A 16,099-nucleotide genomic window follows, 5' to 3' on the forward strand; every position below is an offset into this window, starting at 1 on the left:
TTAAGCCCTACAGCAGTGATTTTCTGGCATGTTATTCATGGAGATCTGCTTAGAAAGCCAGACCCTTTGTGGCTCATTTTCCCCTTAGTCTGGAGCCATGTCCCGAGGCTCTGCTGCCTGCAGCTCCTCTTTGCCTTGCTTTTCATTTTCCAGCTTATCTAACGGTCAAGTTCTGTGATGCTAAAGCTTAAAAGCCAGTTTGGACTTATAAGTGTTTATAATTTTTGTACTTAGATCTCCAGAAGAGGAGGGATCATGTAGGTAGGAAGAGATGCTTCTGAATGCCCCCAGGCTCCACGAACATGCTCTGCAGAGGTGCTCGCTGTGGGGTGGCTGGAACTGAATCTGCTGAGCATCAGGAGACTTAGACAAATAGTAATAAGGTTTTCAGGAGTGTAGGGGGAGCGTGGCAGTAAATCAACTATGGTCTACATGCTTGCTTTCATGTAAAATCAGATATAGTGTGTGTGGGGGTTGTGAGCACAAATACACTCCTGCTTGCTACAGGAATGAGCTGCAAGTGAGCAGCCCAAAGGACTGCTTTTTTGTTTTGTTTGCTATAATTAAAAAAAAATAAAAATTCCTTCATGATAGTCCTGCCCACGTCACAAGAGTCACTTCTGCCGGATGCCCAGGGACACCAGAAGCATGAAAGTGCCCAGAAGGCAGAGAAATTCAGGGAAGAACGGTCCATGAGGGGCTGAAGTAGAAATCCAGGAAGCTAATGTGCAGCTCGGGAGCAGCTCTGGCTGCTGGCAGTACACGAGCAAGCCGGGGAAGAGCTGACTGTGTTTGTTCAGCTCTTCCCTCAGCGCTGGTTGAGGGCTGTTCTGCTGCCCCTCTGCCTGGACAAAGGCAGGTCTGGGGCAAAGCGGGTCCTTTTACTTGGGAGTGGCTTTTGAAGTCAGAACTTGGAGATAAATCATATTTTCTTTTTGTCTCTTTTGCCTGCAGAAGGAATAAGGGAAAGACAGATGAAGCTCTGGGTGGCAAAGAGCATGATCTACTAAGTAATCCATATGCTCACATTCACTGAAAACTAAATGTAATGGTAATCTCATCACGGGCAGTTTTTCAGATGAGGTCAGGTTATTTCAAAGAGAGCAGAAAGAGAAGTAAATTGGAGATCTTCTCTGGCCTTGCTGCAGCTGCATGGCTGTCTGAAAATCGTATCAACGGGTCCATTAGTAACTTTGGCATTTCCTACTGGAAGAACTGTTATTCTAGGTGCTTTCTGAAGTAATGTCTGGTTGCGTAGCTGTATGTGTGGACTTACTAACTTATCTCAGAGACAGCCTCTTCCTGTCCTACCCTGTGCCACATTGCCATTCCTTTCTGGCCAGGTGCTATAGAGTCCCCAACTCAGGGCTCCTGAGCTCTGCCCAGGATTTAGCATCTCTGTGGCCTTTTCCAGCTTGGAGGAACCACTTTTAGCTGCTCTCTTTCTGGCTTGTCCCATTCCTGCCCACATATTTTTCTCCATCCGTCTGTCTCCATCCTCTTTGCTCCCTTCCCTCTCCAAGTCTCTCTGTACTGTCAGTGAAGCACCAAGGAACCCTGGTGACAAATAGTGACAAGACAGTTTTCCTTCCCAGGCCTTGCTGATGCGAAGGAGAGCTGCCCTGCCCCATGGGGCCTGTGCTCCATGTCGTACCCGTGCATGTTTTCAGCATCTTCAAGGGTCTCAGGCAGAGCTTTTCCCTTGGTCTCAGGTAGGAGCAGAACCAAGCTGCCACCGATGAAAGCGATCACAGCTGCAGAGACAGCAAGAGCCAGAGTTGCAAGGGCAATGCAACTTCTAAGTTGCTAATTAATTCTAACTGAGACACAGCTGCCCCAGTGGTTGAATAAGGGCTCCTCAGAGTGGTAATAACACTTGGCTGTTTGTCTATGTCATGCTAATTTCTCAGAGTAATTGTAGTCACCTCTGATGGGGCACTGGAGGTCTGGAGAGCCACCCTGGCCCATAGGCCCACAGGCAGTCTGCCTCCCTTCTCCCTTGTTCGTGAATAGGAAACAAGTTTTGGCTCCATTAGTTCAGCTGGCATGGGATGGGGGTAATGCTGGCTGCCATCCCTACTTTTGGCTAATTCAGATAAGAAATAAGGGTTGCTATCAGCCCCCCTGTCCCATTTTGTCTTCTGTTTAGTTTTGGACCCTGCTATGTGCATCTGTACACACATGTGTGCATTTTTTCAACACTTTTTTTAGAAGAGGGAAATAGGTCTTCAGACTCACTGATCTAGGCTGTGGCAAACCAACAGGTCTCATAGCTCTTACCAAAGACAACCAGGGGCAGCTCGTGCCAGAGCTCTGCAAATCTGTACACGATGAAGGGTGTTATGATCCCACCGAGGTCGCACATGGACGAGCAGGCCAGCACTCCCAGGTTCCTGGAAAGGATGCAGGCAAGGCTTTGAGCAAAAGCTCATTAAAATCTCTCCCCCAGTATAGGGCTCATTTTGGCCTCTAATGAGGGAGAGATGTTAATGAGTATTTGACCTCAGGTTCATTGAACTGCACTAAAAGAGGAGCCTGGAGAATGTCTGGGAAGGTTTCTTACATACCCCATCAGGCATCCACAGGCTCAGGAAAGCAGCCCTGTATTTTCTCATAGAATCAGTTAGGTTGGAAAAGACCTCTGAGATCATCTAGTCCTACCTCCTCACAAGGAATCTGTTCTGCAGCTCCCCACAGTGTGTTTGTTGATGGGAACAGCTTGCTTGTGAGCTTTTAGTTTTAAATGATGCTTCTGCCATTTGACAGGACATCTGTAAAGCTGATCCGTAAGCTCCCAGAAGTCCTTTTTCCACGGTAGGCATTGTTGAGGTCCAAATCGTGACTCTACCAAGTCTTTACAGTAGTCTCAAGTGGATACATGGGAACACCTGCTGCTTTTAGCCCCTAACAGAGGATGTTGCACTTACCTGAGAAAAGTGGGATACAGCTCAGGGTTTACCAAGCAAACCATTTCATAGCACATGGTAATTCCCATCCTTCCCAGGCAAGCTGCGGTCATTTTAAGCCAATAAAGAGCTAGAAAGATAATATGTACGTTTACATTGGAATATAAAAACTGCATTTTTTCTTAACATAAAACAGCATTAAAGATTTAATTTTAGAAAAGAGTAATTTTACTGGCATGAAATGTCATGAAGACAGCACGTGACTGTGTTCTGTTTCATTCATTAAAGAACTTATAACATTATTGTCTTGTGATTAAAACAAATCTGAGACTGTCAAAGAGAGGAGATGTTGGTGATAAAAAGTAATTTGGTTTGTCCAGTGTATTAACCAAAAGCTTATACAAAGCCACCATTTCCTGTTTGCAACAAAACTAAACAGAGCACAGCTGTTTTTTTTTTTTTTCACTGGAGCATTGAAATCTTTGAAATTAGCACTGAAAGCTGCTAATTTGCAAGATACTCTGTATTTTTGCACAGAGACTTCTGATGGCTTTCAGATAGGGGCAAGCTTGTGCTGTCCCCTTTCTCTCTTGGTGCGTGCTCTGTAATTGCTTTCACACCTGGACATGCAGACATCTGTTGCCAACAAATGAGTATCCCAGCCCTGCACTGGGTGTCAGTCCAGGATGCTGCTGTGTTCCCTTTGGGTTCTTTGATCCCAACTTGACCTTAGGTTGTGTTTTCAGCGATTTTGGCACCTAGTATATATGCAGCACTGAGTTTCTCCCTCATCTACCCAGCTGAGGGATGCACCCAGCCCTCGGCAGCGTTTCACCAGCTGATAGCTGCCGATAACCCCTTCCTCAGACCCTCTCTAGAGCAATGCCACTGGTTGCTGCTGCATGTGGTTGGCATTGACTGCAGCTGTGGGCAGCAGCTGCGGGCTCCCATCCCAGCAAAGCACATCAGACCTGTCTGTGCCTCTGTAGTCCCCAGCCGCTTGTTAAAGTGTCCACTGTCTGAATGCATTGCTTTTTTTTTTTTTGCCTGTGACATTTTTCCGTAACACTTTGTGGTTTTTGTCCTTGTCCCTCCATGAACTGATAGTTGTTTGGCACTGCAACTTCTGTGGTTTCAGCCTAATTATACTCCACAAAGAGAAAGGAAAGACGTTTCTTTCAGTAGCCCTCGAGGGACGCATTTCTTTGAGACTCTGGCCTTGCAGAGAATGCCCAACTGAATACACACCAAGTGTCTGTCACCGTGGTTGCTCAACATCCTACACTGATGGCAGCAGCACTGCAGAAAGCACTTACTGTACCCAGATGGTGTCTAAGTGTGTGTATACCCCTATATTTTTCCTTTTTAGAAATGGAAAACAGGGATTTGGGGATGAACACCCAGAACTGTGCATTTAAATGGAAATTTTAAGCTAGACAAAAATCATAGACTTAGCATGGCATGCCTCAGGTCTAGCACCTGGAGACTTGCTATCTGATTTGATGCCATTTTGGAAATGTTCACCCCATTTCTCAAGCCTCTCATTAGCTGGTGTAAATGGTGGTACTGGGACATACATGAGCTTTTACAGTTTTCTCTTCACTGGATCACAACACTGACATGGTCTAGGTTGACAAAGATTGCTTTCTGTTTCCAGAGCAATAATAAGGAGATAGGGAGAGAACTCATTGACCAAGGAGGTCCGAGTGACTCACTGTCTGGGACTAAAGCTGTAACAAGGCAGGCGCCACCCGTCAGCACGTTTGCCACAGCCCACGGGTAGCGACGGCCGATGCGATCCACTGTCAGCAAGAGGATGAAGGCAGCTGGGAACTCAACAAGGGCAGAATAGAGGAAATCCAGGTAGATGTTCCCACTGGCTATTCCCATGTGCATGATGAGCCCCTGGTAGAGGACGGAGCTCGTGAACCTAGGCAGAGAACAGGGTGCAGTTGAAGCCAAACTCTTTGGGAGAGAGTTTGTGCAAAGAACTCAGATTTGCAGCTGGTCAGGAGCAAAACAGGCTTAAATCAATGATGACAATTCAAGGCACTGAATACAACACCTCCGTCTGGGCTGCAAAACCATTTCCTTACCAACTGTACATCAAGATGCATGTGTGCTTTCTTATCTGAGGTGTCCTGACCAGGTCTAGAAATGAAGGTTTTAGCTTTTCTCCATCATCGTCCTCGGATTTGAGATGCTGAGAGCACAAGCAAGAGAAGGATAAGAGATTAGAGTGGGCAGGGGAGAGGGTGGTGAGCACTGCAAGGATATTTTCCTCTGGATTAATGGGAAAATGAGGGAATTGATTTGCCAGTTATGAAACTGAAGGGAAAATAACTTCTCCAAAGTGTTTTAGGGAAAGGAAACATGAATATTTATGTAGACAGTCCTCATGTCCGTGCAGCCGTGTATGAGGCTGTTGCATGGCATGAAGCAGCAGTTTAAAAAACAATGAATGAGGATGTCTTGGACTGTTCAGTCATGAGACTGGGAGAGTTTGCAGTGTGTTGATTGGTACTAATTAGAGGAAGAATGTTCCTTGTCTGCTGGCTACTTTTGCAAGCCTCTTCTCTCAAACATGCTCTGTTAGGGTCCTTGGCAGTCAAAGAGAAGAACTTGTTTTATTTAGGGAACTGCTGTCCTTCTGGTCACTGAGCTGCTCCCTGCTCTAAGCCCTAAGCAATCTTAAACTTAGAACATTGTTTGCCCCGAGCTTTGCATACATATTTGCTTTCAGCAAATGTAGTGCAGTCACCTGGAACGAGAGAGGTAGTTTCTTCTTATTTCCCTTGGCAATGCGCTTAATAACTTCCATGGCTTTGTCATTTTGCTTTTGAGTTATCAGCCACCTGGGGGACTCGGACAGACACCTGCAACACATAAGCATGACATCTACAAGGCAGGAAAATGCCTTTTTCTGTTAGACATAAAATGGAACTGAATTTCTCATGCTAGGATCCTACAGTATACTGAATACCTGTGAGCGGTATTGAACTTAATGGTATTTGTGGCTGTCAGTGATTGTGTTCTGATTTGGGCTCCACTTGGATGATGGTTTGGCCTGATTTTTTGTTTTAATTATTTTTTCAATGTTAAAACAATTTCATGACATTTTGGAAACATTCTTCTAAGGTAGATTGTGTTGATATGTTTTAGAAATGGCTCACAGTCTGTAGGTACTAAAAGAACATCTGTAAAACTGATAAACTGATCCTTAAGCTCTTCCGTGTTAAAAATAAACTTAAAAAAATATCCCCAATCTTGTTATGAAACTTTCTAGGGAAAATTGTCACTTTTTTTTTTTTTTTTTTTTTTTTACAAATAATCAACTAGATGCTGTTAAAAACAAAGCAAATTTAATTAATGATTAAAAGATCCCACTTTTCACAGTACCTAGAAGTACTTTTCAAAAGCCAATGATTTCTTATTTTGTGATGGGTGGCAAGGCCTCCAAACACAGACACATTACTGTGTGTAGTCCCTTGCTCTCAGGTGGCTCATGCCAGATCTGGTCAGATGTTGCCTTGGAAGTCCTACCAAAGGCAACAGTCCTCTGCAAAGCAGCTTCAGCTTCCAGGTGCAGTCCCCGGCTTTTATCTGCTCGGCTTGGAGTTGCTGGGAGCTGCGACACTGGGGACTTACCAATAGTACAGTAGGAAGAAGAAATTGGGCAGGGTGACAGCGAGCTGAAGCCACCTCCAGTGCTGGAGCATGTAAGCCACAGCAGTGAAGATGAGCAGCCCCACGGTGAAGGCCAGCTGGTAGATAACGCCCACGGTCCTCCGGAAGCTTAAGCCAACGAATTCCGCAGCTGCAAAAATAATGTTACGTGAAGCACAGGGAAAACACGTGGGGCTGGGGAGCTGGGGGAAGGGAGCTGCCACTGGCTGCATGATGTGGAGCCCCTGCAGCACAGTGTGGGGATATGGGTATGGATGGAAAAACACAGCAGGTTGGGGTATGGGCTGTGGTCTTGGTCTTTGCCACTGCTCTGAGTTTCTAGGAGGTGTCATTTGCTCTGCTTTGGAGGTGGCCACAGCTGGGGCTGCCCATGAAGTCTCCACCGTCCAGCTGGGGACTTGGTCTCTGCCTCCAGGGGTGTCAGGGCTCACCCATAACACGTGCAAAGACAGCTTTCTCCCTCCCTCTCCTCCTGGCTGAGGACTGTCTGGGAACACAAGCAGTCTGCCTCACCCTGCTGGGCTGCAGCAAAATCCATTTTGGCACAACGTCTGTGAAACATGAATGTTGTCTCTCACAGCACTGCTGCTGCTGCCTTTCCTGCAAAAGTGGTGGGTATCTCTGCAGCATTTCCAGTTCTTGTATTTTGTACTTTGTCCTCCATTTTGACATGTGACTCTTCAGGTACGAACACTCCCTAGTTTCTATAGCCACCTCCCAATTATTACGCTTATATGTACGAGCCGATGTAAGCTTTCCAGGAATATGATGTAGGCACGAAAACAAAGTCTGCAGGCCTGTAAACCCTCAGACAGACATCTCACAAAACAAAACACAGCTTGGCTCATAGACACCTGCTTTTGGCAGTAAATAGCACACGGGCCCTGTCTGCTCTGGCTATGCACAGATCCCTAAAAAATGGAGGGCCCAAGGTGAGGTGAGTCCTGCTGCTAAACCGGGGGGCCGTGGCTGGAGGGTGCACTTGCGAGGTGCTGTAACTAACTCAGGACGTAGCCGGTCAGCCAGCCCCCCTTGCTGACCAGTCCCTGGACCAGACGGAAAACCACCGCCCACGTGTAGCTGGGTGCGAAGGCCATGAGAACCCCCGAGACCGAATTGACTAGGACTGTGATCAGGAGGCAGAGCTTGCGGCCAAACCTGCAGAAGGAAAGAAGAAAAAAATAGAGGAAAGAAAGGCTCATCTCGTGGCTGCACAAAACCCCAGCCGAATGGTAGAGGCATTCCTCATGGATTGCTCATTACCAGTTGAAATAACAGGTGCTTTTTTCTGGCAGATTTTGTTCAAGGTGGTTTCTCAGGTACAAGGAGAGTGAAGGTTTATTAGCACCTGAAGTCCTGACCTGAGTAATAATTTACTGTTTTCTCATCTACTCAGTGACATTTTTAAGGAGCTGACCTCTCCTTCCCAAGGCACTTCTCTGTCCCTTTCCTCTCACTTGCCTTCACACCCAGTGGGCCATCCCAGGGCACAGACCTGTGGAGGACAGCCCAGGTGCGAGGCACCCAAGAAGCCACCGTGCTTGCTTAGAAATGCCATTGCCACAGCAGTCTGAGCACTGGTATCTAACTGATGGTGTGCGGAGTGGCCCAGGCCAGAAGCAAGACTAGGTAGAAAGGACAGGTACTGTATCTCTTCAGAGATATGGTTGAAAAGGGGGACAACCACATGAGGGCTTCAGGGCCATGTCTGAGCACTGGAAAATCAGAATTCATGACAGCACCATGCTCGTCTGTCTCAGTGGGAGGAAGGGGAGCATGTAGGAGCCACCGTCTTTGTTTTAGTTTGCTTTGTTTTATTCCTGAGCTCTGGCAGTTTTCTAGTTTGCACAGGCTGGTGATGGATGCCAGGAGTCCACGTGGTGCTTTGGCAGAAAGCAAGCGCAAACTGCTTTGCCAGGCTCCCCTGCTCACCCACCACGCAGGCAGGGCTGGATGGAAAAACAAATGGTGCGAAGAAGCTGGAAATGGTCCTTGTCCCCCTTCTCCCCGCCTTTTTTTGAGTAGTGGTCTGGATATACTCTTCCCTTTACAGCATTTTTCGTCTTGATGGAAGCTCAAGGAACTTTTCCCATCCTTTTTTTTTTTTTTTTTTCAGCTCATTACTTACTTCTGGTTAATGACTTAGTTAATGAGTTCAAGAAATGCTCTGATGTAGCTCTTCAGCCCATCTTTCAAAGCTGCAGTAGTTTTCACGTGTATAGTGTTTGATAACTGTTATCTTTACGTATTTTCTCAATAGCCTTTGCTACATGCTGAGCTTTTCTTGAAGGGGGTCTTGTACATCCCTGTTATTTGTCATTCCCTGTATCACAGTGACTCACTGATAGTCAGGAATAGATTGTTTCCAAAAGAAACAAGCTTACTAGAGCACTGGGAAGGCATTTCTTCTCTAGCTGACAGAGACAGATATTCAGTTAGAAGTATGATTTATAAAAAACATTAAATTTGTCAATGTCCACTGACAAAAATAGTGTGATAATAAATGCCAGCCAAAATAAATGTCTTTAGTTCTCCACAATAACATGGGCAGATCAAATCTCTCATACTTTCCTTCTCTCATGAGTCTGACACATAGACATTTTTGACTCTGTCTTAAAGGCCGGCTCAAGAGAGCCTTATCAGACCATGAGAGAAACGCTCTCCTGAGAAGACCTTTTCTCAGAACCCTGGCAATGAATGACAGACGTACAAACGCTGCATCTTAGCACTGACCTTGGCAGCTGCCTCAGGAAAAAGGGGTGCCTTTTTCAAGACACCCATGCCTGGAAGTGTGCCCAGAGACTGATGAAGCAAATGAGAAGGTCTAATCCCTTTGGGAGAAGCATAGTTCGGATTTGAGAAGAGCTGATGAAATCTCCCTTTGAATTACCTAAAATGTTCTCAGGAGTTGTCCTGAGTACATCAGGTTGCAGCAATCCAAAGCACAGGAAAAACAGCACTCCATATGCACTCATGATTTCTGATTAGGAGAGGATGGACATTTCAAACACAAAACTTGGGCCTTTTTCCCATTCCATCTACTAAAATTGAATCTTCTGGGGTTGTTTTTGCCCTAAGCATAACTCTCTACGGGTATGAGATTTTGTTCAGCTCTTGGGTGCTTGTAGTGATTTAGGACCCCAGAGAACTGGGAGAGAGTGCCAATGAGTAGAGCAGCAGAAAACCCCTCAGCACTATGAAAACAAGCACTTACATTATCTTAACGTCAATGATATCCTACTCATGTCTTCTCATACTTTTGCCTGATAATAAGACATGGTAAAAAGATTCTTCAGTGTTTTGACACAGAGAAAGCATTTCAGATATAATTTGCTGTGGGATTGAGGTTTCTGGTTTCCGTTGGTTCACATATCTATATGCTGCCAAGAAACGCCTTTGCTAGTTAATGTTATTGCTTAGTCCATCTCTGTCCTGGAAAGGGAATTTAAAGAGTAGCTCCTCTGATGGCCACAGGATCTGCTCACTGCTGTTTCATGTCCTATCATTCCTGGAAGAATGGCTGCTACATATCTTGTCCTTTGCTCCCATAAGCTGTGCCTTATTATCAAAGCATCAGTTCTGGGAAAAAGGATGGAGTACTTTCAAGTATGAAAGCCTGGAAAACTGGACAGAGAACAAGAGCTTTGATTTCAGAGAAGAGAAGATTGTAGTTTTACAAATGTTTCTGGTGCAAAAAGAAAAGATTTTTCAAAATGTGTGAAAAAAAGCAAAAAAAATAGCTTCAGAATGTGAACCTTTATGCTTCAAATCACACAACGGACTCCAGCCCAGGCCTGAAGACTGGACATTGGGTCTTTATGGTAATTCTGCAACCGTATGATGTGTTTCACCTGAGAAAGCTTTCTGCCACAAGGGTAGCAGCACACAAGAGGTGGCCAGAAAGAGTTACTTTGATAAATTAGGATCTTCTGATGAAAAATCTGTTTAAGCATAAAGCTTCCAACATGCTCTCGTTCACAGACAGTAAGATAATGGTTTTCTGAAGACTGGAAAGTGGTCTGTCCAACCTATACATAGATGAGCTTCTTCGTAAGCATGTTCATCCATGTCAGGGGACAGCATGGGGGTAGCAGCTTTTTCCACAAAAATGGTGCTCGCGGCCTAACCAAAGATGTGTTTGCATACAACAAAACATGATGTGGAACCAGCAAGACACACAGTCCCAACCTTAATATGTGACACTCTACAGAACTGCTATGGGTGACAGTGGTGCACCTTCCTGTTGGGTTTTCTTCTCTGCTTGGAGAAGGAAGGAAAGTGAAAAGAAGGGAGCTGTGGCAATATCTGTTCAGCAAAGTTGATTTTGGGGCCTGCTCAGCATGGCAGGAAAGGCTGTAGACATCAGCACTCATAAATTCTGAGAATTCAAGGAAAAAGAAAACACAGAAATATTTCTCCAAGATGGACTGGCAATGCTAGAGAAGGAAGCCTTTGTCTCATCGTTCAGCCCCCATTACCTTCACCTCTCCAAATTCCAGTCTCTCCTACTATTTTGCTAAAAAAAGTGTCGAACAAGAACAGGAAGGTCAGTGACAAACCATAAAATTTGTTTTGAGTGTAACCTAAAAAAAAAAGGTGAGCAGATATATGGCACAATGACATTTATCTCAGAAAAGACAATGTGAGGTATAATAAAATCTAGACCCAGCTATGTATGCAGCCAGCTGAGAAAGGGATGGATCAAAGAAAATTTAGGAAGGAACAACTATTTCTATTTCTGCATTGACAAAACCACTCCTATTTTAAATCTGATTTATGGCCAGCTGGATAGTGTTAAAATTAACGTGAAAAAAAATTATTACAAGATGGGCAAATAAATCTTGGTGCGGGAGTTACAATTTCATTTCAAACTCTGAGCTCCCATTGCAGTTTGCCACTGGCAAAGAAAACAAAATCTCTTCACTCCTAAGTATGCAAATTCTATACAAACCACTGGGAGAGTGAATGCCGTGACATTTCCATGAATTCCTGGATCACAACAGCCTTTGAAATCAAGGGCTTAGGAACCACAATCTACCCCTTTGTATGTGACACATGGGCCTTTTGTACCAAGTTCTGTGTGCACTCATTTCCTTCTTGAATCATACATGTGGTTCAGTGACATGGAGAAAACAAAACCAGAGGGAGCAGTTCATCTTACACCTGCCTGCACGCTACCTACCTGTCTGCCATGTAGCCGATGACCATGGAGCCAATAAAAAATCCAGCATTTACACATGACTGAAAGAGGTCAAGCTTCCAGGAGTCCTCACACACCAGGTTAAACTGCAAGGGCAAGCACAGTTAGAAGAATGGGAATGTTCAACACAAACGATGGCTTGTTAAGGACGGGTAATGGAAGGAACCAATGGGAAAAAAATGAAAAGAACAACAACAAAAAAGGATCTGAAAAAGAAGCTAATCTCTTATAAAAAAACATCTGAAAGGCTTGTGCAGATTATCCCAGACCCTGCAGAAAAGTTACACCCTGGAAAATGATTATGCAATGACATAAAGGGAGTGAGAAAGGCAGAGACTCTTTGAAAGAACAAATGAAAAAGCTCAGAAAAATCTCACCCTCTCCTCCCCCACATCTGCCTGAAATCTGGAGCACACTTGCAGCACCATTTCCTTCATGGATGTCAAAGCCTGCTCCTAATTGTGTATCATCTCGCTGTGTGAAAGCAGCATAGGGCACAAGGTGGTGGGGCTGCTGCCAGACCAGCGGAGGTCTGTGTATACAGGGACTATAGGCAGAGGAGCTCTCCATCTGTGACTCTGCTCTGCCCTCAGATGACACTGCTCGTGGGTGAGGAGATGTTTTCCCAGCCTTGGCCAAACTGAATGAGTTGCAGCAGCTGGGAGAAGCCAGGCAGTTGGCCAGATGTAATTTTCATAAAGGTCAAAGAGGAGTCTTTAGTAAGTCCCCGAGCTCCTTGTTGGAGCCTTCATCCAGGCTTGTGTGTGACAGGGGAAGAGGCCCCGGCGTAGCTGAGATCTGCCAGCTGGAGTCTTTCTTTTGTGGCTTTGCAGCACCTTGAAGCACGCTGCCGTGAGCTCTGGCAGGGGCAAGCAGAGAAATGGCTGTCCCGCTCCTCACTGGCACCGGCAAAAAGCCCAGGCTTTGACTGACTCTCACTGCAGTGAAAGGGAGCTCTGTAACCTCCTTCTGATTTACAACTGGCAGGCTGTCAACCCACACCCAAGGGAGGGGGGAAGGCACACTGAGGTTGTTCTCTACAGCAGTGTTTTCTTTTGGGAGACGGGAATTATGCTGTTTTTTTTTTACCTCAAGGATTCCTCCAAGGAGGAGGAACTCAGACATTGCAGCCTCCAGGACAATCATCTGTTTTTAAAACAAGGCTCTGCGTGTAGTATGCTCTGGAAAAGCAAAGTTCACAGCTGCTGCGCACTGCTGAACCTGCAGAAGCAATCTGCACTGTTTGGTGGGATAAAAGTAAAACTCTATTTTTACGATTTATGGAAATACTAAATCACGAGTAACCAGAATTCAGCCTGGAAACTTTATTTCACCTCCTCTTTCTAACCTGGGTGAGTTTAAGGTAGGCAGGCAAGAGTGATCATGTCGGATGAACTGTGCCTTACCTCGGTGACAAGCGAGGTCCCTGGGTAGTCGTAGAGCCACCCGTCCCGGCAGGGGCTGAGGGGGACGGAGCTCCGGTTGCCCGCGAGGCTTCCCAGGGGGTCGGTGCAGCTGAGGCCCGTCGCGTTCCAGTCCACGTCGTACCTCCTGCAGCGGCTGCCGAAAGCGGCCCCGTGGCCGCCCCATTCGGGCACGGTGTGGTTCAGCTGCTCCGCCAGGCTCCAGCCGCAGCGCCGGCCCAGCTCCGCCACGCCGGGGCTGAAGCAATGGTGCTCGGGGGTGAACCCGAAGAAGACGACGCCCACGTAAATGGGAGTGAAGGCGGCAGAGAGCAAACACAGGACGAAAAAGGTTTGCTTTTGGAACCTGCCAAATTCGCCGATCTCCTCTAAAATGTCATCCAGGGTTGGCATCTTCCTCTGTTGCAGCTCATTAAAATATCTAACTGCGGCTTTTCACGGCTTTTGCCTTTGCTGTGAGCTTAAATCACAGCTGAAATGTTTGTTCAAAACCCACAAACCAATAATTAAAGAAAATGGTCAATGGTCAAGCCATGCATTGCAACCTTTGTCTCTCAAATGCCCCTTCTAAACAAACTTTGGTTCTCATGTTTTGGCCTTCTTTTGTTGCTTTATTTTGTATGTGGCAGTCTTGAAATACAAGAGTTGGTGTCCTACCTTATGACCATTTCAAGCCATTGACAGTCTGTCAGTGCACAGTATGGGGCAGGTAATGATTCCTTTGTCCAGTGTTTTCCACTTAACAGAGACCATAAATATTTCTAAAGCAATGTCATTATCTCCTTTGTATATGAGCAACTGAAGGACCTGAATGTGCGCCTAAGGAATGGAGGCATCTTCAGTCTGTTTTGCTGTGTGGGATGATTTCTCTTGTGTTCCCATAGCTGCAGTTACATAAGGTCCTTTCATGTTGTTCCCCATTTGCTTCCCCTGTAAAAATTAGCTTGTGTCAAGTAATATAAGAAGTGATGGAGAACTGGAAAAGATTCAGTGCAATGCAGCTGAGCGTCAGAGGTGTGGATTTGGACAAAAACATCTGTGGACAAAGGCTTTGGCCTTTTAAAGAATATTTCTTCCTGCAAATGTTCTGAAGACAGTTTTTATTGTCGCTCTTTTCCAGCCAAAATGAAAAAACTTTGCAGCTTGCTCAGTGCTTCTGAAGGGAATCCCTGGGCAGGTGGGTGTCACAGAGTTAATGTCTCTCCCAGGGACACTCAGTGACCTCCCTGAGATTTATGAGGCACAAAACTAAATGAACTTTGGAGGAAAACAGAGGTGATAAGTAATGTGATATTTTAAAGGGCTATTAATAACAAGCCCTGCTGAATTGCAATGACAGTCATACCTAGGAACTGTCATGAATCACAAAAGGGACTGCTGCTTTGCAATAAACATCTTTTACCGTTAAGAAAGGAGCAGACCTTTGATCATTTACAACTAAACTGTTCACCTATCTCTGTTCAAGTCTGTTTTACATCAGAAGCAGGGAACAGGCTAGTCCCTTTGCGAATGCTCCAGGTCAGTGACAGGACCTCACTGCACAAGCATCCTTCAAACCTTACTCCCACCTGCACACACACGACTCAGCAGTGCATGTATCTGGCGTGTTCATTCTCAGCTGAAATTTGGGCCAGCCAAAACTCAATTAATTACAGCAACAAGTGCATAAAGCATCCTGGATGTGCACTTTACTCCCTTTCCTGATTCTGCCCAGTGTAGTTTCACATTGGAGGAAGACTGCTACAATTACTGGGTCCAATGCCAATTCTGCTGGCAGAAGGTTGTGTCTCCACTTTTAAGGTACGTTGATGTTCCTTCTCTTGGAAAACGTCCAGTGACACTTAGGCGTTCTCTTGTATTGCCAGTAAGCTACTGAGTAGCTGCAGATATTTCATGGCATCCAGAAGATTTTGTTATTGATATCTGAGCTGCCCTTGAATGTCATAGCAAGACTCTCTCCTGGGTACAGTGACACCAGTCTTAGGGGAACTGAGTAGTTTTCCCTAACTAACATTGCGTTAACCCTTCCTCACGTGCTGGTTCCTCAGTGACCACTTTGGAAAGCAGTTTCTGCGAAGAATAGCTGTTTGGTTCACCTTTGCTACCCAGCCAAGGGCACAGCTCAGCCTGGTGGGCTCCATCCTTCTGGACTTCTCTGTCTGCAGGGGATTCTCTCAGCAGCTCAGCAGGGCTCAGTGTGCCTGTCAGCATCTGTGCTGGTGGGACGAGGGCTGAGGGGATGGAGCAGGGCATGCCCTGGCTGCGGCACTTTCCCTCAGTACACCCTCAGTGGTACATCCCACCAACATAATGGCATGTCACTCTCGTTGCCTGAGCATACCCGAGTCTGTCTGTCAGATCACTTTAAGGTGTTTTGCAGACAGACTTTTTCAGTTTTGAGGGGATCGGAGCAGGGAGCAAGCAAGCATGCAGTTCTGCTGCTGGAGACGAGTACATGCAAATAGTGGCAGCATGGTAGCTCACCAGGGTGACATCTGTACACCAAGAACCTAAATGGGACTGTATACGGGCTCTAGCATCGTCCCACATCCACACTTCCTAATCTTTACCAGTCTCCCTGACTGCTTTGCCTGATTGCCATTGGCACAGTCCTCACGACACTCAGGTGTGTTTGGAGCAGTGGCACTGGCTGCAGGCTGTCGCAGGTGGGCAGAAGAGAAGAGATCACCCTGGCTGGGGATGGTGCAATACAGATGTAAGCCACACCGTGCCACACACCTCCAGCAAGAAAAAATGGCCCTGCCCATTTTATTTATTAGCGTGGGTGCAGCACAACATCAATTGATGCACAACGTGTAACGGCAGCCAGAGGAGCAGGGTGAACAAAGCCCGAGCTACTCTGCTAGCAAAGGCTATCTGAG

The 16,099-nt window shown here is 46.1% G+C and overlaps 1 protein-coding gene across 1 annotated transcript; it reads right to left on the reverse strand.

Moving 5' to 3' along the window:
- Positions 1-110: 110 nt before the first annotated feature.
- Positions 111-13,610, reverse strand: SLC22A2 (solute carrier family 22 member 2). The gene is made up of 11 exons (XM_040551291.1): positions 13,200-13,610; positions 11,776-11,879; positions 7,597-7,751; positions 6,555-6,723; positions 5,668-5,782; positions 5,003-5,109; positions 4,622-4,836; positions 2,928-3,036; positions 2,281-2,393; positions 1,655-1,754; positions 111-948 (listed from the first exon to the last, which is right to left on the reverse strand). The coding sequence occupies exons 1-11, from the start codon at positions 13,608-13,610 to the stop codon at positions 882-884; spliced, it is 1,665 nt and encodes a 554-aa protein (XP_040407225.1). The 3' UTR covers positions 111-881.
- Positions 13,611-16,099: the final 2,489 nt, after the last annotated feature.

Source organism: Cygnus olor, chromosome 3 (assembly GCF_009769625.2).
Source record: "Cygnus olor isolate bCygOlo1 chromosome 3, bCygOlo1.pri.v2, whole genome shotgun sequence".
In the NCBI taxonomy this organism is placed as follows: domain Eukaryota; kingdom Metazoa; phylum Chordata; class Aves; order Anseriformes; family Anatidae; genus Cygnus; species Cygnus olor.